Source organism: Thalassophryne amazonica, chromosome 15 (genome assembly GCF_902500255.1).
Source record: "Thalassophryne amazonica chromosome 15, fThaAma1.1, whole genome shotgun sequence".
NCBI classification, from domain to species: Eukaryota; Metazoa; Chordata; class Actinopteri; order Batrachoidiformes; family Batrachoididae; genus Thalassophryne; species Thalassophryne amazonica.
The window spans coordinates 11,765,081-11,790,078 of record NC_047117.1 but is presented as its reverse complement, the minus strand read 5'-3'; the positions used below and the strand labels follow the sequence as shown (position 1 = coordinate 11,790,078).

Below are 24,998 nucleotides of genomic sequence, written 5' to 3'. Positions count from 1 at the left end.
GCTCAGTCTGAACACAAACACATTCGAACCTAACACAAACATAAACGAGGCATCCAGATGTTTGTTAGCCAGGCGTTAACAGACTCCGTTACCACGGGGCAGCAGTTCTTGCAAAATATCACTTTAAGATTCATCAAACACACGGTGTTAACAAGAGCATCCCAAAGGTGTGTGTTGTCTGATAAAGGAATTCTGAGTGATATCGTCTCCTGTTCCATGTTGTCTACAAAGTGCAGAAAAGAACACACACACACATACCCTGCACTGTGTGTTATTTTCTTCTGGTGAAACAACATTTTTAAAAGTAGTACTGCAATTGTAAATAAATTTACTGCAACAGCTTCATCACTAAAAAAAACTTGAACTTGTTTGTTTGTTTTTGCTTGAATCACTTTCTTTAAAATGGCCCCAATTCTGCAAAAGTGATAAAATCCAGTTCAACAGGATCTGACAAATCTACTATCAACAGACACTTTTTTTCTATGTAATGTTTAAAGTAGTTTTATTGTTTTTGATGTCAATAATTTTTACGTTAATAAACTTTTAAATTATAACATGACTTTTCATTGTGCAGCATAGTGGTTCAGTTTAGGTACCAGAGGAATTAAACCTTCATTTGATGAGTTTTAGTTTGGGCCATTACAAAAAAAAAAATCATAAATTTGCAACACTAAACGCCAAACAGCTTGAACATAGCTGCATATTAATTATAATGTTATATGAAGCGAGAAGGGCCTTGTGATTGTTCCCGCCTTTATTTTACAGAAGAGTGAGTAACACAACTACAACATGTGCTAATGACTCATGGGGGCGGAGCCAGCACAAATAAGTGACATTATGGGCATCAGCTGATGTAGACACACGAACACCTGCTGTTCCAGTTAGCGCTTCCTTCCCAGAATAAATTATTGAATTTTTTTTTAACATAGGTTTATCTTTTTATATATTAACTAATATAATTATGATGGTGTAAACACATAGAAATTGTGTCTCGTGCAGTTTCTTTTCTCACTTTGACATGTAATGGTTTCTATGAACTTAGAGCAGCTTGACACAGGCTGATTATGACTAAACTGTGTCTTCAGCGTGTTGAAACACTGGAGGTGTTGTATGACGCGAGTGTAAATTTGGCCGTTAGGGTGAAGTGGTTTCACAGTGGTTTCCTGCTCGTAACATCCTCTTTCTCTGTCCTGTGTCCCGTCGTAGGTCATCGTCAGTTTCTTCAGTATTTTGTTTGCCTTTACTTTGCACAAGTGATTATTTTAACTTCAACTTTCCATTCTGGTCCTCCAAAGGAGTTAAAAATTTGGATGGAGGAGTGTTGAGACTGAGGTCTACACCTCAGGAGGTGACCAACTCCTTTGAAGGAGGAGGAGGAGGGATGGACCATGGAGCCCACCTCCAAGAATAGACCAATCAGCACCACCTGCCTTAACGTTTTGAGCACATCAGGAACTGAAACTGATTTGAAAAGGGAAGCTGTAAGAATGGAAATGACCTTTGAGAATGTCAGCACTGGAGAAATTTCCTGTCCAACATTGAGGATGTGAGCAGTTTGGCACTCACAACTGTATGGACTCAACAACTAGCATAGATGTTACCTCCAATGAACGACAGAGTGTTGCACACCACAGCTGGCTGTGTGAGCGCTCTGTGCCTGTTGCTTTAAATGGAAAAGAGCTGCTACCTGACAGATTAAACAGGAGTCCAGATATGGATGTCTGTGATGTATGTCACAGAAGACTAAAATGAGCCATTTCCACCCTAAAGGTTGCTTATGGTAGAGATATTTCTACATGCTGACACAGAATTGTTGGATTTTGAAGTTGTTTAACCTGAAATGCACCTTTATTAAATATAAAAAAAATATAAAGACTTTAAGTATTTTTACACAATATAACCCCTTTAAAATGTGGATACATGTTCCCAGTCACAAATATTACTTTGCAAAAAGGTTTCCAAATGATAAAAACAGTCATTAATGTGGATACTTGTGCCAAGGTGTCACTACCTCCTATTCATTTTTAAAAAAAACATCAGATTCAACTGCAAATTATAAAATCAATGCCCACGAGTCGTGACATTCGGCTTCCAAGAAAGTCAGTGATGCAAAAAGAGCTGACAGCGGGTGTCAAATACTGTCATTTGTGTGAAGATTTGTCTCTCTTCTCACTTTTTATGAGCAAAATAGGGTCTTGTCAGTTATAAAAAAATTTATTAAACTTCTTTTCATTTAGCACTGGAGGAGGGACAGTAGTATTCAGAATAATAGTAGTGCTATGTGACTAAAAAGATTAATCCAGGTTTTGAGTATATTTCTTATTGTTACATGGGAAACAAGGTACCAGTAGATTCTCACAAATCCAACAAGACCAAGCATTCATGATATGCACACTTTTAAGGCTATGAAATTGGGCTATTAGTAAAAAAAAAAAAAAAAAAAAGTAGAAAAGGGGGTGTTCACAATAATAGTAGTGTGGCATTCAGTTAGTGAGTTTGTCAATTTTGTGGAACAAACAGGTGTGAATCAGGTGTCCCCTATTTAAGGATGAAGCCAGCACCTGTTGAACATGCTTTTCTCTTTGAAAGCCTGAGGGAAATGGGACATTCAAGACATTGTTCAGAAGAACAGTGTAGTTTGATTAAAAAGTTGATTGGAGAGGAGAAAACATATACGCAGGTGCAAAAAATTATAGGCTGTTCATCTACATGGTCTCCAATGCTGTAAAATGGACAAAAAACAAACAAACAAAAAAAACAGATGTGTGGAAGAAAATGGAAAACAACCATAAAATTGGATAGAAGAATAACCAGAATGGCAAAGGCTCACCCATTGATCAGCTCCAGGATGATCAAAGACAGTCTGGAGTTACCTGTAAGTGCTGTGACAGTTAGAAGACGCCTGTGTGAAGCTAATTTATTTGCAAGAATCCCCCGCAAAGTCCCTCTGTTAAATAAAAGACGTGCAGAAGAGGTTACAATTTGCCAAAGAACACATCAACTGGCCTAAAGAGAAATGGAGGAATACTTTGTGGACTGATGAGAGTAAAATTGTTCTTTTTGGGTCCAAGGGCCGCAGACAGTTTCTGAGACGACCCCCAAACTCTGAATTCAAGCCACAGTTCACAGTGAAGACAGTGAAGCATGGTGGTGCAAGCATCATGATATAGGCATGTTTCTCCTACTATGGTGTTGGGCCTATATATCGCATACCAGGTATCATGGATCAGTTTGGATATGTCAAAATACTTGAAGAGGTCATGTTGCCTTATGCTGAAGAGGACATGCCCTTGAAATGGGTGTTTCAACAAGACAATGACCCCAAGCACACTAGTAAACAAGCAAAGTCTCAAAACCAACAAAATTAATGCCTCGCAGATGTGAAGAAATCATGAAAAACTGTGGTTATACAACTAAATACTAGTTTAGTGATTCACAGGATTGCTAAAAAAAAGCAGTTTGAACATAATAGTTTTGAGTTTGTAGCGTCAACAGCAGATGCTACTGTTATTGTGAACACCCCCTTTTCTACTTTTTTGTTTTTTTACTAATAGCCCAATTTCATAGCTTTAAGAGTGTGCATATCATGAATGCTTGGTCTTGTTGGATTTGTGAGAATCTACTGAATCTACTGGTACCTTGTTTCCCATGTAACAATAAGAAATATACTCAAAACCTGGATTAATCTTTTTAGTCACATAGCACTACTATTATTCTGAACACTACTGTACATGCTACTGCTGATAAATAAATCGGGGTGGGGTTCTGAGTGCTTCTTTAAACATGATTTTCCTGTTGGGGTTTACAGGAAGCCCCACGGTGTCCGGGAAGTCCAGGAATGTTTGCTTTCACTCTCGTACTCTAGTAGAGAACTGTGGCAGCTTGTTAACACGCACACACACACACAAAACCTGTCACTTTAATGCTGGTGCACAGAAGAAGAAAAAGAAAAACGTGTGAAGTTTAAAGTGTGTGTCAGTACAGAGTTATATGGTTGTGTTGTGTGTGGGCCTTTATCAGATTTTTTTATGACAAAAAAGCAAAGCAAACAAAAAATTGGACTTCTTTGTGTAAAAGTTAATTTAAAAACAAAATAACATTGTCAAAATTTTCTTATGCTGAGAACATTCAGGGCAGTTTGCGCTGTTGCCTCTCAGCAAGGTCATGGGATCGCTTCCCGCCCGGTGGTCTCTGTGTGGAGTTTGTGCACTCTCCCTGTGGGTGAGTCTATCTGTCAATGTGTGGTCCTCTGACACACTGACATCCTGTCCAGGGTGCCCCTCCTCTTGCCCTAGGTCAGCTGGGATAGCCCCCCCCCAGCACCCTGGAGTATGTGTGCATAGAAAATGAATGAATGAAAACCTCTGCACAATATGTTATAAATGAAATAAAAACTGTTATACGAGTACTTTTTACATGTATTACTCATTTATCTCCCTTTCAAGAGATGTTCGATTGGCGTGTTGACGACCCGTTGCTTCACTGTTTTCCATTTGATCCAACAAATATTTAAAATTAAAAAAATTAATTATGTCCATATTTTTTGTTTCACATTCACTGGGTGAACATGTTCTAGAGCAGGCAGCCACCACTGAAGGGTTCATCCTGAGTACTTTTATTGTTTCACTTTGAGGTTTTGTTATTGTCGTTTCAGAACAAACTTGACAGGAAATTGTAGTCTTAGCTGAAGGGGGAACTCTGCATCTGTTGGGTATGAAAGTATTCATCTGTTGGAATAGAAAATGAGTTTTTGTGGCGGATACAAAGAACAGAGATGATACAGAACTACTGTTTGTTTCAATAATACTCTCACTCATCTTCAACTGCTTACTCCAGTTAAGGGTTGCAGGGGGCTGGATCCTATCCCAGCAGTCATAGGGCGTGGGGCGGGGTACACCCTGGACAGGATGCCAGTCTGTTGCAGGGCCACATACAAACAACCACATTCACACCGGCGTTTCCAACCCACCTAACCTGTGTGTCTTTGGATGTGGGAGGAAGCCGGAGCAGAGAACCCACAGAAACTCCACACAGAAAGGCCACAGGCGGGAATCAAACTCATGACCTTCTTGTTGTGAGGCAGCAGTGCTAACCACTAAGCCACCGTGCTGCCGTTTTAATAATGCAGGTGTGAAAAAAATGGCATACCATGAAGGCATGTCCTTAAAAGAGAGAAAGGATTATACACTTTTTTTTTTTTTTCCTTCCTTTTTGGCAGTTATGAGACTCCATACGTGCTGGTGTCGTCTCAGGCACGTGCTGGTCTTCGTGGAAATTACCGAGAATTCTTCGGACAGAAAGGCTCACATCGAGGTAAAGATGATGACAGGATATGACGAGGATCGTCGTGAGATGATTTTCGTTTTCGGCTTGCGGTTTTATTTGTAGTCGTCGAGCGTGTGAACGCGTGTTCGTGTCGGAGCGAACTGAAGTCTGAATAATGATGGTTTTGTCTTCCACACTTTGGTTTTTGTCTTGGCTGCTGGTTGCTCACAGAAGCTTCCTTGTCTCCGGCTGCGGTAAGTTGGTCGTTTTCTGTTTGTTCACTGAGGTTTGTCCTTTATAAACGTATGAACAGCTGTGACGTCACCGTTAGAAATATAATAAAAGTGGCCTTTCAGTACGTAACCGGATTAATAATTAGAAATTTTATTCATACGTAACGCAGCCCTGTTATGGTTATAGTTAGGGGGTAGGAGTTATGGTAATGTTATAGTTAGGGTTGTTATGGTAATGTTTGGGAGTTATGGTAATGGTTGGGACTTATAGTAATGGTTATAGTTGGGGGTTAGGAGTTATGGTAATGGTTGGGAGTTATGGTAATGGTAGTTGAGGGTTAGGAGTTATGGTAATGGTTGGGAGTTATGGTAATGGTTGGGAGTTATGGTAATGGTAGTTGAGGGTTAGGAGTTATGGTAATGGTTGGGAGTTATGGTAATGGTTGGGACTTATAGTAATGGTTATAGTTGGGGGTTAGGAGTTATGGTAATGGTTATAGTTGGGGGTTAGGAGTTATGGTAATGGTTGGGAGTTATGGTAATGGTAGTTGAGGGTTAGGAGTTATGGTAATGGTTGGGAGTTATGGTAATGGTTGGGAGTTATGGTAATGGTAGTTGAGGGTTAGGAGTTATGGTAATGGTTGGGAGTTATGGTAATGGTTGGGAGTTATGGTAATGGTAGTTGAGGGTTAGGAGTTATGGTAATGGTTATAGTTGGGGGTTAGGAGTTATGGTAATGGTTGGGAGTTATGGTAATGGTAGTTGAGGGTTAGGAGTTATGGTAATGGTTGGGAGTTATGGTAATGGTTGGGAGTTATGGTAATGGTAGTTGAGGGTTAGGAGTTATGGTAATGGTTGGGAGTTATGGTAATGGTTGGGAGTTATGGTAATGGTAGTTGAGGGTTAGGAGTTATGGTAATGGTTGGGAGTTATGGTAATGGTTGGGACTTATAGTAATGGTTATAGTTGGGGGTTAGGAGTTATGGTAATGGTTATAGTTGGGGGTTAGGAGTTATGGTAATGGTTGGGAGTTATGGTAATGGTAGTTGAGGGTTAGGAGTTATGGTAATGGTTGGGAGTTATGGTAATGGTTGGGAGTTATGGTAATGGTAGTTGAGGGTTAGGAGTTATGGTAATGGTTGGGAGTTATGGTAATGGTTGGGAGTTATGGTAATGGTAGTTGAGGGTTAGGAGTTATGGTAATGGTTGGGAGTTATGGTAATGGTTATAGTTGGGGGTTAGGATTTATGGTAATGGTTATAGTTGGGGGTTAGGATTTATGGTAATGGTTATAGTTGAGGGTTAGGAGTTATGGTAATGGTCGGGAGTTAAGGTAATGGTTATAGTTAGGGTTAGGTGTTATGATAATGATTAAGAGTTATGGTAATGGTTATAGTTAGGGTTAGGTGTTATGGTAATGTTATAGTTAGGGTTGTTATGGTAATGTTTGGGAGTTATGGTAATGGTTATAGTTGGGGGTTAGGATTTATGGTAATGGTTATAGTTGAGGGTTAGGAGTTATGGTAATGGTCGGGAGTTAAGGTAATGGTTATAGTTAGGGTTAGGTGTTATGATAATGATTAAGAGTTATGGTAATGGTTATAGTTAGGGTTAGGTGTTATGGTAATGTTATAGTTACGGTTGTTACGGTAATGTTTGGGAGTTATGGTAATGATTAAGAGTTATGGTAATGGTTATGGTTAGGAGTTATGGTAATGTTTGGGAGTTATGGTAATGGTTATGGTTAGGAGTTATGGTAATGATTAAGAGTTATGGTAATGGTTATGGTTAGGAGTTATGGTAATGTTTGGGAGTTATGGTAATGGTTATGGTTAGGAGTTATGGTAATGTTATAGTTAGGGTTGTTATGGTAATGGTTATGGTTAGGAGTTATGGTAATGTTATAGTTAGGGTTGTTATGGTAATGTTTGGGAGTTATGGTAATGTTATAGTTAGGGTTGTTATGGTAATGTTTGGGAGTTATGGTAATGGTTATGGTTAGGAGTTATGGTAATGTTATAGTTAGGGTTGTTATGGTAATGTTTGGGAGTTATGGTAATGGTTATGGTTAGGAGTTATGGTAATGGTTGGGAGTTATAGTAATGGTTATAGTTGGGGGTTAGGATTTATGGTAATGGTTATAGTTGGGGGTTAGGAGTTATGGTAATGGTTGGGAGTTATGGTAATGGTAGTTGAGGGTTAGGAGTTATGGTAATGGTTGGGAGTTATGGTAATGGTTATAGTTGGGGGTTAGGATTTATGGTAATGGTTATAGTTGAGGGTTAGGAGTTATGGTAATGGTCGGGAGTTAATGTAATGGTTATAGTTAGGGTTAGGTGTTATGATAATGATTAAGAGTTATGGTAATGGTTATAGTTAGGGTTAGGTGTTATGGTAATGTTATAGTTAGGGTTGTTATGGTAATGTTTGGGAGTTATGGTAATGGTTATGGTTAGGAGTTATGGTAATGATTAAGAGTTATGGTAATGGTTATGGTTAGGAGTTATGGTAATGGTTGGGAGTTATGGTAATGGATATAGTTGGGGGTTAGGATTTATGGTAATGGTTATAGTTGGGGGTTAGGAGTTATGGTAATGGTTGGGAGTTATGGTAATGGTTATAGTTGGGGGTTAGGAGTTATGGTAATGGTTATAGTTGGGGGTTAGGAGTTATGGTAATGGTTGGGAGTTATGGTAATGGTAGTTGAGGGTTAGGAGTTATGGTAATGGTTGGGAGTTATGGTAATGGTTATAGTTGGGGGTTAGGATTTATGGTAATGGTTATAGTTGAGGGTTAGGAGTTATGGTAATGGTCGGGAGTTAAGGTAATGGTTATAGTTAGGGTTAGGTGTTATGATAATGATTAAGAGTTATGGTAATGGTTATAGTTAGGGTTAGGTGTTATGATAATGATTAAGAGTTATGGTAATGGTTATAGTTAGGGTTAGGATTTATGTTAATGATTAAAAGTTATGTTCATGGTTATTGTTAGGGTTAGGCGTTATGGTAATGGTTGGGAGTTATGGTAATGGGTATAGTTGGGGATTATGGTAATGGTGATATTAGAGTTAGGAGTTATGGTAATGGTTACGAGTTATGTTTACAGCTACGTACAGATAGCCACTGCCAAAATAATACAACTTGATAATGAGGTAGCTGAGAATATATATATTCAAACTTTTTATATTAAAATTTCAGTCAGGGGATGGATAATGAACATTTCCAAGACAAGGAATTTATTTACATCAGTTATGAAGAAATACAAACGGTATGGCACTCTATGGTAAATCTGTGTGGAGACAGTTCTCAAAAACTGAGTGACGGTGCAAGAAGGAGACAAGTGAGGAAAGCCACCAAGACACCCAGATGACTCTGAAGAAGTTATAGCCTTCTGTGACTGTGATTTGAAGAAAGTGTGCATCGTGCAAGTTTGCGTTTTGGATCAGCACTCACAGCTTCATGGTGGAGCAAAGAAGAATTTTCTTTTAATAAAAGAGATCAGATCTAGGCTTTCATCTCCAATCTGCCTTCTGGCAAATTGTAACTGACCTTTCAAGTTTCTTTAAAAAAAAAAATCTGTCTCTGTACCACTTCATCATGAAGCTGAATAACTGGTGATGCAAGATTCAAAATATGCCCTGGCAGCCACAGATGTGTGACTGGCAGTGTGATGAAAAGGGAGCTGAGCCAAAAGGCAAAGCTCCTTCCTACTCTCACTGATGGTCATGAGAGTTGGGTCATGACCGAAAGAACTAGATCGCGGGTACAAGCGGCCAAAATGGGCTTCCTGAGGAGGGTGGCTGGTGTCTCCCTTAGAGATAAGGTGAGAAGCTCAGTCATCTGTGGGGAGTCGAACTGCTGCTCCTTCACGTTGAAAGGAGCCAGGAAGAAGAACTACATACAAATATGGTTATAATTCCTTTTTTTTTTTTTTTTTTTATGTGATAATTTTGTCAAACCCCTTGAATTAAAGTCTAAAAGTTTACATACAGGTGCACCTTGACTGTTTTATTACAAACCCCTGGTGTTTCTTGCACAGAACCTTAGAAGTTTCCGTGTCTGTGATTGGTGAGTCTGTGCTGTTGGTTTATCAGCATCAGGTTGCTTGTGTGGTTTAACAGAGAAGGACTTTGGTACACAAGAGATATTGGTCAAAGTCTCCCAGATAGGAGACTTGGGAGAAAATGAATGAATGATTAAAAACAAGACTCAAAGTCTCAGCGCCCGACTCATCAGACTTTAATCCAGACCACCTCCAGCAAAGTCCAAATTCCATGTTTTATAGCACCGGTTTAATGTGTGACCTGTTTGAAAGCTTCCAAATAACATTTTTTTGTAGGAAAAGTCTCCAGTCACAGCCACTGAAGTGTGTAACTGTTTCGGAGTCGTCGTGGTTGTGTTGGTGTTTTTGTCAATAGGCTGTTTTAGTTCAGTCACTCAGTTTTCAGTGAAATTTTCATGGAGTTGGCAGATGTGATTTAAAATTTTTATATGTAATCTAATGGGTTCTACAACCAACTGGCCTTAAAAGTGATGATTTAGATATGGATATTAAAGGAGGTGAGTAATTGTCCTGGCAGTTATGCTGTGTTTTGTAGGGTTTTTTTTCCTTCAAATATATTTTTTAGTAAGGTGGTACAGTTTTGTAAAGTATTTTGGTTTGATGTTGGAAAACAATAATGACATATACATACATACAAATATATATCTATATATAAATGAACATATTTTATTGAAATTTTAACATATTAAAAACAGAACCACACACCACAAAAAACTAAACTGAACTATAAACACTGAGCAGTCTGATTCATAAATGATTAAATCGGGGAAAAAAAAATACATGCAATTTACCTAAAACATAGACAAACTTATTCAATTAGAAGACCCTAAAGTTCTCCACTTCAAAAAGCCTGTGCCCCTCTGCAAAGTATCACTTTGATCACCGGGCAAGTATTCCAGTAGAGGGCGCCATAAGTCGAAATAGCTGTCAAAACTACCTCTTAACTTTGCACTTAGCCTTTCCATTGGTAGTACTCTGAAAATGTCATGTACCATTGAATTACTGTTGGTGGCTTAGCCTTAATCCCGTTAAACAAAATACATTTTCGTGCCAAGAATAAAAGTTTTCTTAATAATTTTGACTTATTTTTATCCGTCAATTTATTGGGAGATGGTAGGCCTAGTAGAAACTGATCTGAATCCTTACAAATTCTCAACTTCAGTATAGTAGTGATTTCCTTAGTTACACAAGACCAATATTTAGATATTTTTGGACAACTCCATAAACAAAGCAAATATGTCCCACTTGTTACTTTGCATTTAAGATACAAAAGCGACCTGAGTCTCTTTATGTTTATTGCTAAGAAATAATGAGTGAGTGAATCGAATACAGTCTTTCCCGTCTTTTCCATCGTAATGACGTTGAAGATCATGACATATTTTTAATGTTTTATTATTACTATTGTTATTATTTTATGGAATTTTTATTTTATTTGTTTATTTATTTTAATTATTATTGTTAAATTCAATTAACCCCTTATTGTCATTGTGTAGTGGATAGAACAAAATTGCACGTGTCCTTTGGTGCTACGAAAATGAATATAAAGAGTATAAAGGTACTACTATATACAAATATTTAAATAAAAGTATAGAAAAGTATATTCTTATGTTACATTGTTAATATGATGCTATTATATTGTTAATCTTGACACGTGTTTCTATAGGCTTTGTAACATGTTTTGATTTTTTGATTTTTTTGACAGATCACTGCATTTCCTTCGGTAGTCCCTCGTTCAGCCCGTCCACACTCGTAGTGCGGTACGGTGCCTCGGCATCTGTAACTTGTACTGTGTGTGACGGTACTTGTGACAAGGGTTTGGAGAAATCATTGGGAAGTTTAAGAGAAAATGACACCACAGTCGAGTGGGTGGTTGAGAACATGACAGAGTGGAATCCATCTCCACTGTGCTACTATACAGATATTCACGGGAACCAGTGTTGCAGCCGACTTCGTGTCACCGTTTACCGTAAGTGTCCTCGCTTTTGGAACAAACTACTGTTTGCTTTTTCTCTTAATGTGTGCCCTGAATGTGTTTGGCCTTTGTCCTCTCAGAGCTTCCAGACGATGTGTCCATCAGATTTGTGAATCACTCGGGTGAGATGCTGGAGGGTCAGCAGTACACCCTGCAGTGCACAGTGCCGAACGTGGCTCCCGTTAATAACCTCACCGTGACGTTCTACAGAGGACACGAGGAATTAGAGCAAATACAGCCAAAGCGCAACCAGAAAACACCGGTGACCGAGACCTTCACACTGAACATCAATACCACCAAAGAGGATGATGGAGTCCAGTACTGGTGTGAAGCCAAGTTACAGCTTGGGCCTGATGGGCCACAGCACCCTCCAGTGGCGTCATCAAAAATCATCAATGCTGTCGTCCACTGTGAGTGTGAACAAATACATTTTTTATTTTTATTTTTTACCAGAATACAGTCTTAAAATACTTTATTATTAGTAAACTAATATGAAATTTCTAGATTTTTAATTTCCATACATTGTATTTATATATTGAGTATTATTGCCTTCACTGTGTGTATTACTTTATAGAATATTTGATGAAGTTTGGTGTGAAATTTAGTTGTTGAAGAGGCTTTTAGTGAAGATCTACATCTGCAGGTTGGGTCCAAATGCATTCATTAGAAAAAAAATGACTCCTTACAAAGAGTTGCTTTTATTATTATTATTATTATTATTATTATTATTAATTGTTGTATTTCTCGATTCCACCTTTTCTGAATCCACCACAAAATGTAATTATTTACCACATTTTCATCCACTGTTGTCCAAACCAGTTAATTTTCATCATGTTGTGTCTCACACTCCTAAAAGTGCGTTTCTAAAATGTAAAGGTGTCTGTTTCTGCGACAAGCACAGCATTTTAAGGCAGCTTTGTGGACGTGGGCTCTACAGTAAACTTTTACCAATTTAAAAAGTGAACAAACGCCGTGGACATGATGCCAGTCTGTCACAGGGCCGAACACAGACAGACAAACACATTCACACTTATGGACAATTTAAAGTTTCCACTCCACCTAACCTGCATGTCCTTGGATGTGGGAGGAAGCCGGAAACCCACGGAGATGCAGGGAGAACATGCAGGCTCCAAACAGAAAGGACCCAGGTGGGAATCGAACCCATGACCTTCTTGCTGTGAGGCAACAGTGCTAACCACTAAGCCCACAATGCTGCCCCTAGATCAACATCCTAGCCCATACACCAGTGGTTTTAAAATTAAATTTCTATGTATGTTTTTTTTTTTGTTTTTTTTGTTTTTTGGGGCCGCAACTTTGCATTTCTGGAATCCAGGGCAGGGGTGGTGGCCAAGTGGTTAGTGCACTTGATTTCTGTGCGGAAGGTTCCTGGTTCTGATCCGGATTGTGGATTTTGTGGACATTTGAATTTAATATTGAATAGCCCATTTGGTGTGCATTTTACATTATATCTCAATCAAAAGTGCCTCAATCACTCTCGTTTTTGTGGCGTAAAAATCGCTGTTTTCCTCATGTCTGCAGAAGCAGATCATACTAGATCAGGCCCATCCTTTGCCTGCTGTTTTTGTTGACATAACACGTCGTGTTTCTCCAATTTCTCTCTGAGTGTGCAAAGCCAGAAGGCTCTGTGGGTACCGTTACATGCGGTACCTTTTGGAACTTCTCCAGGTGCACCTGTTTTCTGCTTCGCCTAAATTTTAATCTCTCTGCATCGTATGTCTGAATCCTCAGTGCTCCTTGCGCTGCCTGTCTCCTTTTATCCACACATCATCACAGAAATTCTACAACAGTTTTTTCTGTTATGGATTTACCTACACCACCAAAATTGGATGGAGGTTCCAATTTTATGCCTGTTTGTTTGTCTTCCAGTTATCAGTTGGAAACCAAGTGCCAAAAAACAATGACAGATTGTGCATAGGAGAGATAAGAAATGTTCTATGAAAATTAGCTGAAAAAGAATTCAGAAACAGAAAAAACCACCACGAAAAACTTTGATTTAAGTGCATGAACAAAATAAGCACTTATGACATTTGATTACATCTCATTTAGCTTATGAAAAGCCACTTCTAACAGGACTTTGACCTTGAAACTTCTGTCTTTCTTTAATGATTTTTATTTGCTCTTATACAAGCTGGGCAGACGTGTCTGTGACAGTCATTTAACTGTCACTGTGATTGTGGGTTTTTTTTTTATAACCCTCCATAAATCAACCCACCCAGATAAACCTCAGCTACAGCAGCCGTCACACCTCCATCAGATCTCTGTCAAAGAGGGAAACCCTGCTGCTACTGAACTGCTCCGCGGTGGGAAACCCCAGCCCCACCTACACCTGGAAACACCCGCCAGGAGGAAGCTACCTGCTCAGCTACAACGACAGCGTTTTGACCGTCGCATCCACGGCTCTTGAACATGCAGGGCAGCACGTGTGTTCCATCCAGAATAAGCTGGGGTCCATCAGCGTGACCTTTAACGTAAATGTCCAAAGTGAGTTTATATTTTTACCAGACCTGACCCTTCTAACGTGACACGAAAAATCAAGACATATGTTGATTGTTGTCTGTTCCTTCTGATCCTCTGCAGGGGATTTCACATTCCTCTACATCCTCCTGGCAGTAATTTTTTGCCTAGCTGTGATTTCCATCCTCTTCATCATTTTCTACATCCATCACAAACAAAATCGAACTGGACTCTACAACCTGTTGCGCTTTCGAAAGGAGCACGATGCCAATGCTTGTTGAAAGTGATTAACATTAACACTGTAAATACACTGGAGAAATGTGGATTAGAAGCTGCTGCATAGTTTCACGTCTCACCCTGTGCCAGAAGTCATCCTCAACAAGGCTGAGTTCACATTACCAGCTGAAGTGGTTGGTGTCACTCCCTCTTTCTCATCTGGACTTTTCACATTGACAAGTATTTTAAAGGAGATACATCTGATCGATTTAACTGTTCTGACAGCGTTTGACCTCATAGAGATCAGGTAGCAGTCAGACCTCGGACCGTGTGTGCAAGATGTGGGTTGGGAAATCACATCTATGTCACATACATGGTGTTGACAAGAATAAAGATGCATAGGCAGAATATTTGTGAAGAATGTTTAATAGTAGGTCCCTTTGGTTTAATATCATGATAGTTACCATACAGTTAAAATGTGACCCTGAACTGGAAAATACTGATTTTTTATTTTTTTATTTATTTTTTTGTAAATACATAAAAAAAAACAGTCCAGTGTCACGATTTTTTTTCATCCTCTCCTCATGAAATGATTCAAATTTTCGTGGCGGGGTTTTTTTTTTAACTCGCTATTACTAACCCTACTCCTATCCCTAACCTTAACCATAACCACCACCCCCCGCCCCCGCTGCAGTTTTAATTATATGCACCCATCACAGAATGAATTAGAATAAATTTGTGCTCCCATGATGAAAGTTTTGCACTTTTCATGACAATATGACGAACCAATAGATTAATGTATATTTCATGCTGCTGAATCACAGCAATCCGTGAGACTGGGTTGTAAAAAAAAAAAAAAAGAATTTAGTTTATGACTTTGTCATTATTATGCACTGTTTATTAAAATGATGAAAGAAATATTTTGCTTACTGTTCAACTTCAGATTTTACTGTAACAGGCACTAATACAGCAACAGCGCCCCCTTGTGTTTGTCAGTTTTGTTTATCTGTGTTTGGTTATGAAAAATGATAATCATAAAATTGAACAGTTTTATACTCTGTACACGAATATAACATCTGTTCAAACAAATTTCAATTTGTTTTTGTGTGTGTGTGTGTGTGTAGTATCACAATAACACAAGTCAGTTCCTTCGGTTGCTCCCTTGTTTTCACTATTGTACCTGATTTTCGTGCAGACCTATTTTGAGTAGAAGTTATTCTAAGACAGGGGTGCCCAAGTTCGGTCTTCGAGATCTACCTTCCTGACACTCTTATTTGTCTCTCTGCTCCAACACACCTGAATCCAAATGAAAAACTCATTAAAAGTCTGCTAACGAGTCCTACATTGGATTCAGGTTTTGTTGGAGCAGGGAGACAAAGAGTGTCAGGAAGGTGGATCTCAAGGACCGAATTTGGGCACCCCTGTTCTAAGAATATGCTGCTATATGAATGGTTAATCCACAGACTTCTGAAGGAACTGTCAGTGTTTTCCATGTGGACAAAATGGCAAGAGAACCCCAGAAAGTCCAGAGAGAACTGAAGGAAATCGCAGAGAGTGGGCGATGTTGCCATTGGCTTTTAATCAACTTCAGAGCTCAGTGAGGCTTTTCGATTTGAAGTTTTTACGGGAAACTCCACTACAGATTAGGTTCAGGGAGTCACTGCACATGTGAAGCATTCCAGTGAGTTTCACTCCTCCTCACATCTGTTCCTACCAGCAACATCACTGAAGAAGCTGAGGAATGACAAATTATCTGTGATAGTCAAAGAAAGATAAACATTTATGTCGTAACTGAATACCATCCTAATACCAGTTGTTTGCTTGCTTGACTGTAGGCGAGCTTTTGCACGGTCCGCTGAACCCGTTTCAAGGCGACTCTGATGCTTTTTTGCCCTTCCAGCTCATTTGCTCCCACAAATGCCACCTGCCAACAGCTTTCAGCATCTCCCGGACGTGTGCATTTGGGTTGCTCCCAGAAGGTTGCACCAAGAGGGTGATCTGTGACAAAGTAAAAAGATCTTCAGATTGACCCGTCTGCATATGTTACTTCTTCTTATGGCCACTAAAAGCTAATCTGGTTCCTTGTTGCGCTGGTTGTTGTTGGGATCTACTCCATACCAGATACCACCTTCTCATGGTCTTCAATGTGTCGGCTGAAGATGGCAGATCCAGATACCCTGACTGCCTCAAATGTTTGAGCAGACTGTCGGTAGCATTTTGTTCCACTTGAAACTTAGCTGCACAAGCAGCCAAGACATCTGCCAAATTGTCATGTTCCATGTTATCATCTGAATCAGATGATACAGTTTCACGGTGATCAGTCGCATTTCACTCATCTCCATCATGTTCAGAACCACAACCACCAGCAGCAGCAGCATCATCATCGTCTTTGTTTTCTGGTCTGTCAATGTCATTTTCAACAACATGTTCTGCATTCATATTTGGTGCCAGTGATCCAAAGAAATGAATGGAATCGCTGTCTCTGGCGAATGAACTGTCAGGTGGATCTTCTGTTCATCGAGCTCGTTTTGCTGCAATCTGATTTCTTTTATATTTTTGATGCAGTCTCCTTTTTGCCAACTTTCTCACGTTTCTGCAACAGTTCATAGAACCCATGCATGCAATACCAACATCATTAGTACTAATTTCATCATTCGTGCATTCACTGAATTCCCATGACCCTTTTTTTTTTTTTTTACTAGACTAACATTCTTTGGTCTATAAATACATCTCATTTTCTTATGAAATTAATGCATGAACAAATTATAACTAAATTATTGGGGGAAAATGCATGCATCATTCTTATCATTATTATTTTATTTTATTTTTACATCATTATGCCCTTTGGATTATTCTCTACAAATACAGTTGTGCTCAAAGGTTTACATACCCTGGTAGAATTTTTGCTTTTTTGGGGGGGGGCTATTTTTAAGAGAATATGAATGACAACACAAAAACTTTTTTTTCACTCATGGTTAGTGGTTGGGTGAAGCCATTTATTGTCAAACAACTGTTTCCTCTTTTTAAATCAAAATGACAAGAGAACTACCCAAATGACCCTGATCAAAAGTTTACATACCCCTGTTCTTAATACTGTATTGCCCCCTTTAACATCAACAACAGCTTGGAGTCTTTTGTGGTGGTTGTGGATGAGGCTCTCTGATGGTAAAGCTGACGCTGAATATGTTTTGGACTTTATTTACATTAATTACAAAGAAATACAAACAATATGGCACTTTATGATAAATCTGCATGGAGTAGACAGTTCTCAAAAACTGAGTGACTGTGCAAGAAGTAGAAGAGTGAGGAAAGCCACCAAGACACCCAGACAACCCAGAAGTACTTATAGGCTTATGTGGCTGTGATTGGAGAAATTATGCACAGTGCAAGCTTTGCATTTTGTATCACCAGTTATCCATCTTCATGATGAAGTGGTATAGAGGAGGATTTTCTTAAGAAGTTTAGCTACAAATTGCCAGAAGGTACATCTGAGATGCAAGCCTGGATTTGTTGAAAGAAAATCCTTCTCTGCTCTACTCCACTATAAACCTAAGAGTAGTGATGCAAAATGCAAAGCTTGCACTGTGCACGATTTCTCCAATCACAGCCACATAAACCAATAACTTCTCCTGGGTAGTCTTGGTGGCTTTCCTCACTCTTCTCCTTCTTGCACAGTCACTCAGTTTTGAGAACTGTCTACTCCATGCAGATTTACCATAAAGTGCGATACTGTTTGTATTTCTTTGTAATTAATGTAAATAAAGTCCAAGACATATTCAGTGTCAGTTTTACCATCAGAGAGCCTCGTCCACAAACTACCACAAAAGACTCCAAGCTGTCGATGTTAAAGGGACAATACACAGTATTAAGAACAGGGGTATGTAAACTTTTGATCAGGGTAATTTGGGTAGTTCTCTTGTCATTTTCATTTAAAAAGAGGAAACACAATTGTTTGACAATAAATGGCTTCACCCAACCACTAACCACGAGTGAAAAAAAAAGTTTTTGTGTTGTCATTCATATTCTCTTAAAAATGGCCAAAAAAGCAAAAATTCTGCCAGGGTATGTAAACCTTTGAGCACAACTGTATTTGTAGAGAATACTCCAAAGGGCAGAATGAAGTAAAAATCAATAAAAAGCATGCATTTTCCCCAATAATTTAGTTATAATTTGTTCATGCATATAATATGTATCTAGTTTGTAAATTCATCAAAATCCATGCAGCCTGTGCATGCAGCAGTTTTGACGTAATCCTGATAGCCTACAGTATAAAGTGAAACTTGATTAAGAATCCGAATGCGGATATACATCACCTCCAAGTCTTTCAAGGCCTAATAGCTATCTGTTGTCAAAATCCGTGCAGTACTTTGACATAATCTTGCTAACAGACAGACTAATAAATAAACGCCGATGATTTTATAATGTCCTTGGTGGACGTAATAAAAAAATCTATCACCAGTAATTATTTGCGTATTATGTGCACACCATATATATTATTTTCCGTTCGTACCTAACAGCCTTTGGGACCTAATAACCATCAGCTTTCATCCACCCTTCAACCATGATTACATCTCATATCTTCAGCTTCAGTTTGTTTTCTTTATACAACCCCTGGCAAAAATTATGGAATCACCGGCCTCGGAGGATGTTCATTCAGTTGTTTAATTTTGTAGAAAAAAAGCAGATCACAGACATGACACAAAACTAAAGTCATTTCAAATGGCAACTTTCTGGCTTTAAGAAACACTATAAGAAATCAAGAAAAAAGATTGTGGCAGTCAGTAACGGTTACTTTTTTAGACCAAGCAGAGGAAAAAAATATGGAATCACTCAATTCTGAGGAAAAAATTATGGAATCACCCTGTAAATTTTCATCCCCCAAATTAACACCTGCATCAAATCAGATCTGCTCATTGACATTGACCCTATGCCATGACATTGACCCTATGTGTCTTTTTGCAAGGAATGTTTTTGCAGTTTTTGCTCTATGGAAAGATGCGTTATCATCTTGAAAAATGATTTCATCATCCCCAAACATCCTTTCAATTGTCCAAAATATCAACATAAACTTGTGCATTTATTGATGATGTAATGACAGCCATCTCCCCAGTGCCTTTACCTGACATGCAGCCCCATATCATCAATGACTGTGGAAATTTACATGTTCTCTTCAGGCAGTCATCTTTATAAATCTCATTGGAAAGGCACCAAACAAAAGTTCCAGCATCATCACCTTGCCCAATGCAGATTCGAGATTCATCACTGAATATGACTTTCATCCAGTCATCCACAGTCCACAATTGCTTTTCCTTAGCCCATTGTAACCTTGTTTTTCTGTTTAGGTGTTAATGATGGCTTTCGTTTAGCTTTTCTGTATGTAAATCCCATTTCCTTTAGGCGGTTCTTACAGTTCGGGTCACAGACGTTGACTCCAGTTTCCTCCCATTCGTTCCTCATTTGTTTTGTTTTTTGAGACATATTGCTTTAAGTTTTCTGTCTTGACACTTTGATGTCTTCCTTGGTCTACCAGTATGTTTGCCTTTAACAACCTTCCCATGTTGTTTGTATTTGGTCCAGAGTTTAGACACAGCTGACTGTGAACAACCAACATCTTTTGCAACATTGTGTGATGATTTACTCTCTTTTAAGAGTTTGATAATCCTCTCCTTTGTTTCAATTGACATCTCTCGTGTTGGAGCCATGATTCATGTCAGTCCACTTGGTGCAACAGCTCTCCAAGGTGTGTTCACTCCTTTTTAGATGCAGACTAACGAGCAGATCTGATATGATGCAGGTGTTAGTTTTGGGGATGAAAATTTACAGGGTTATTCCATAATTTTTTTCCTCAGAATTGAGTGATTCCATATTTTTTTTCCTCTGCTTGGTCTAAAAAGTAACCGTTACTGACTGCCACAATCTTTTTTTCTTGATTTCTTATAGTGTTTCTTAAAGCCAGAAAGTTGCCATTTGAAATGACTTTAGTTTTGTGTCATGTCTGTGATCTGCTTTTTTTCTACAAATTAACAACTGAATGAACATCCTCCGAGGCCGGTGATTCCATAATTTTTGCCAGGGGTTGTATACTACTTTTTCTGCCGCAACAGGCACAACTGGAGAGATTGGTTGACTTTCAGTGTAGAGAAGCTTTGGAAAATAACTTTGTTGAATGTAAGAGGCTTTTAGAGGAAGCCTGGGAATGACTGGAAGAGCTGGAGGAAGGAAGGAAAGAAGGATGGATGGATGGAGAGATTAGCTGAGTTGAGGAAAGCCCAAGGAGACGTGAATAAACTACAGAGAGGAAATAACATTGGTGGAAAACAAGAAAATGAAATGTCCTTGGGATTTTGATCAATTCAGCAAATATGGTTTCAGCAATGTAAGATGTTATCAGCGAGTCCACATGACTTGCAGCATGTAGATGTATTTTAACAATATTTCTTTTTAACAAATTCAAATTCAGTAAAATGAAAACTTTAGTAAAATATTTAAAGTAAACTTTTGATGAAAATGCTGCAATATTTTTCATAAAATATAATTTCCAACAATGTATAGTTAGTCATATTTGAGAACTTAATTGTTCTATATATATATATATATATATATATCGTTATATATTGATTATTTTGTGCCATTTTGTTGAAAATACAGTGTTTGTGTATTTAGGGTTAGGGGTTGGTTATAATATTTAAAATCAGGGTTAATATTGGCCTCTTTATTGCTAAATTCAGCTATCTGTAACGAATCAGTGCTCTTTGACCCTCGAATGACCCACCAGTTTATCATAACATCTTGTATTTCAACCCTCATGGGTAAGAATCCAGAAAGGGTGAATCTTGATAATATTGGTGAAATAAAAGTATGAATTTTATTTATTTATTTTTTAGATTATGAAACAAAATTATAATGGATCTGTCTGAAGAAAATCCTTTTTTTTTCTTTTTGTTAAATTGAAAGGGACTCCTGCGATAGACTGGCGTCCTTGTCCAGGGTGAATCCTGCCTCACCCCCTATGACTGCTGGGATAGGCTCCAGCACCCCTGTGGTCCTGGATTGGAGTAAGTGGGTATAGAAAATGAATGAATAAATGAATGAATGAAAGGATCTACACCTTAAAGGCTTCCCATTTTGGGGAGTTTTTCTTTTCCTCGTACCAAAACTGTTACATTGTTTTACTTGTGAATGTCAGTTTTAAACTTATTGACAGATGGTTTGCACAGTTTATTGACTTCCTGCTGATTTCATGCTTTTCTCCATTCCTCTGTCTCACATAATTAATTGCCGGATTGCTGTGGGTCTCCCTCCGCACCCCCCCCCCCCCCCCCCCCCCCCCTCATAATTAATTGTTGGGTTTGATTTAGTGGTTCTGTACAGGATTTTTGAGGCAAAGCCTCTTTGTGCAGTCACTTTTGCAGATAGAAATCAAATCGAGATCATGCCTGCAGAATGTGACAGTGTGCAATAAGAGAACAGCATCACTCGCTCATGCAGGACTGTGTGTTTACTGTTGGACAGTTCATGGCATCATGTGGTTACAAGGTTACTGTGATTTTAATCCTCACACAGATATTGTATCTGCCATCTCTGATGACCAGTAGCTCCTATTATAAAGATGTTTTATGTAATGTATCAGCACCCCCCCAACACGGTTAATCTGTATCAGCATGAGTGCACTTTGTGTGTCCTTGAGTGACCGTGAGAGGGCGTATGGTAAGAATGAGAGAGAAGACTGTTGATGGGAGTTCGTATTATGATCCATCAACACGAGTGCTGGCATCACAATTAAAAATCTGTTCTGTGTGGGTTTTGCTGTAGAGACGGAATTGATGCTTGACGATTGGAGGCAGAGCATCGGCGTGCGGCTGCCAATAAGAAGTGGAGGTGGGGGGTACCGATGGAAAGAAGAGGATCGGAGGCTGGTGTTTGGGATTAATGTGCATCTGTGCAGGAGGAGGAGGAGAGAGACGAGATGGGCTTCTCCATGGAGGATGTGGTGGTGGTGGAGGGCGGGGAGGAAGATGGGGGAGACCACTCGGGCAGGGGAGAGGAGAGACGGGAGGGATGGAGAGAGGGAGGGAAGCTGGTGAAACCGCGGATATTCATGAAGGTGCCAAATGTTATTTTTCTCCTCGTTGTGACACAATGCCTGTCTGCGGAGAGACAGAGGAGATGCTGACATGAAGATGAGGCCCAGCCCATCTTGCCATTGATCTTCAGGCGATCAAGGTGAGTGGAGTTTTTTTTTTAACAACCTTGCATGTTGCAGCTATGTCTGTCTTTTGCTGTTGTTGTAGGTTTTTTGCCTTACAGACATTGTTTTTGTTTGTAGACATTTTCAGCATAAAAGCCCTGATGCTGCTTCAGCTCCATACTGATGCATTGCTCCTTGGTTTTAAAAGATGCTTTTTTTCCCACCATGAGTGGTAGAGATGCTGCCTGCAGCCATCCACGATGAATGAACTCAACATTCTTATTTTCAGTGCATGTGTTTATGTATGTCACTGTGTCATTTGTCACCTTTCTGTTATTTTATTTTATCTTCCTCCCTCTGCAGTCTGGTCTGAGTCTGTTTCCATATTGTTTAGTGGGTGTGTTCTCGGTGACCCTGGCAAGTCGTCTCCACTCACTGTCCATCTGTGTGCCAACTTGATCAGAAACGTTGGTATGCTGAATATGTCCTACCCTTTGGAATTAGGTCAGGTTTGAACTGCTCAGAGTAATTATGTAACCTCACCCGAGCTTTGGTGTTTGCGGTATCTGTTCAGAATTGGCCACAGTGTGAAAGTACAGCTCCCAAAGTCACCACAACCGTCCAAATGTCAATTACAGCTGCCTTCTGTCTAGTCAATGGTTAGTCAGCAACCATTTCTAATTATTTAGTCTATGCATGTGTGTGGGCTTTTATGCATGAGCTTTTATTGTGAAAAACCTGCAAGGTGACTTAGTGCATGCCTACCCATCTCTACAGGATGGAAAAATATACAGTGATAATATATAAGAACTAACGAACAAGGTTTTATACAAAAAGATTTATTAGCTGGGACGTCAGTGTTTAAAGCTTCTTTATGAACAACTTTCTGGTCTTGTTGTCTTTCACAAATATAGGGGTTTCTGGAGAACATGTTCCGGAGCAGCCAGTATAAAACTGACCTTGAGTAAAGCATGGCTCTTCTAAATTCAAACCAGGTCTGTCCCTGAGGTTGAGTCAGAGAAGGTCAGCATCTGAGAGCAATCAGTGGTATATGTAAACCTAACTTGGCATATCAATGTAAGTAAGACCCTTCGGCTGCTCCCTTGTTTGCACTCGGGGTCGCCACAGAAGATCCAAGGTGGATCTGCATGTTGATTTGGCACAGGTTTTACACAGGAAGCCCTTCCTGACATAACTCTTCATTATATGGAGAAATGTGACATGCATGGGTGGGGTTTGAACTGGGAACCTTCCGTACTGAAACCAAATGCACTAACCACCGCTGCTCCATAATTTAACTTAAATATCAATATACTTGTTAATTTCATCCGGTTCTTATTGTTTTGACCTCATGCCATCTTTACACCTTTGGTAAATTTTCTAAATTTTAAAAGTTTTGTGAATCCTCATCCCACCTTAGTACATTCAATTTCAATTCAGTTTATTTTATTTCATTTATATGGCCCCAAATCACACCCCAAGCTGCCTCAAGGCGCTTCAACACGAGTAAGGTCTAACCTTATCACCTCTAGAGCAAGCACACAGGTGACAGTGGTAAGGAAAAAACCCCCTCTGATGATTTGAGGAAGAAACCTCAAGCAGACCAGACTCAGAGTGGCGACCCACTGCTTAGGCCATTCTAACAGTTACAAAAACTTCATTCAGTGTGTTATCTGTGTTCGTTCGAAGTTATAAGGCATTTCATTGCTTCTTGGCACCACACATTATGGCACATACACATTATGTGTTTGACACGTTCCTTTATTCACATAGAATAGATCGGAAACTTCTGCATGCTTACAGAAGAGCTCTTGATTTCGCTACATGGAAGCGAGGTAGACGTTGCACAGTGGTGAATTCTAAAAGCAAATGGAAATTCTTGGTCGTACTAATTCTTGCTTTCTGCTTTTTGCAGGGAATCAAACGTTGACGTTGATATACTGATGGATCCTGGCAAATCAGTTTTGGGCTTTTGATAGCTGGATTGTTGCAGATGACAGAACACCTTGCCGTATGCACAATTTGGACCTCCCTGACCAATCAGATGATGGAAAACTGAGGATAGACTTGGTGGGAATTCTTCAGTCACGCTGGACTTAGCATTTGGAATTATGCTTTGATGGAAAACTGTGGATTCATGTTGGATCACGGTTAATACTGGGAGATGATACGTGAAATCTAGGTTGGATATTGTAACTGTGACACCATGAAGGACGAGTGGTTTGAGCTGCTGCCTCGATAAGCCAAGCAAAGGTGAAATGCTGACTGAAATGGTGAGATTTTACTAACATGGAGTAATTTTTACTTCTTTTATTCTTTCCTCCTTTCTTTCTACTCACATGAAAAAACAACTAATCAAAACAGAGGTTTGAACTTGGAACCTTGGGGTGCGCATAAATGCGCCTTTGGTGTTTTCCGCATTTCGAACTCCAGTCACAGCTTTCAGACACTTGAGGTGGCCAAACACAAGGTGATTGGTAGAGTCTGCTCCAATGGGGGCTGGTTATGACCTGGTCTGACCCCGGTTTGACCTTGCAGTGACCACTGACCTCCGGTCCTGGCTCTCCACCTGCTCTGCTGCCTGGTT

General features: G+C 39.4%; 1 protein-coding gene across 1 annotated transcript; it reads left to right on the top strand.

Moving 5' to 3' along the window:
* The first annotated feature begins 5,251 nt into the window (after positions 1-5,251).
* Positions 5,252-15,118, top strand: LOC117527037 (intercellular adhesion molecule 2-like). Its single transcript, XM_034189178.1, has 5 exons — positions 5,252-5,519; positions 11,263-11,526; positions 11,613-11,942; positions 13,770-14,034; positions 14,131-15,118. Exons 1-4 carry the CDS (start codon positions 5,441-5,443, stop codon positions 13,955-13,957), a joined length of 861 nt encoding a protein of 286 aa, XP_034045069.1. The 5' UTR covers positions 5,252-5,440; the 3' UTR covers positions 13,958-14,034; positions 14,131-15,118.
* Positions 15,119-24,998: the final 9,880 nt, after the last annotated feature.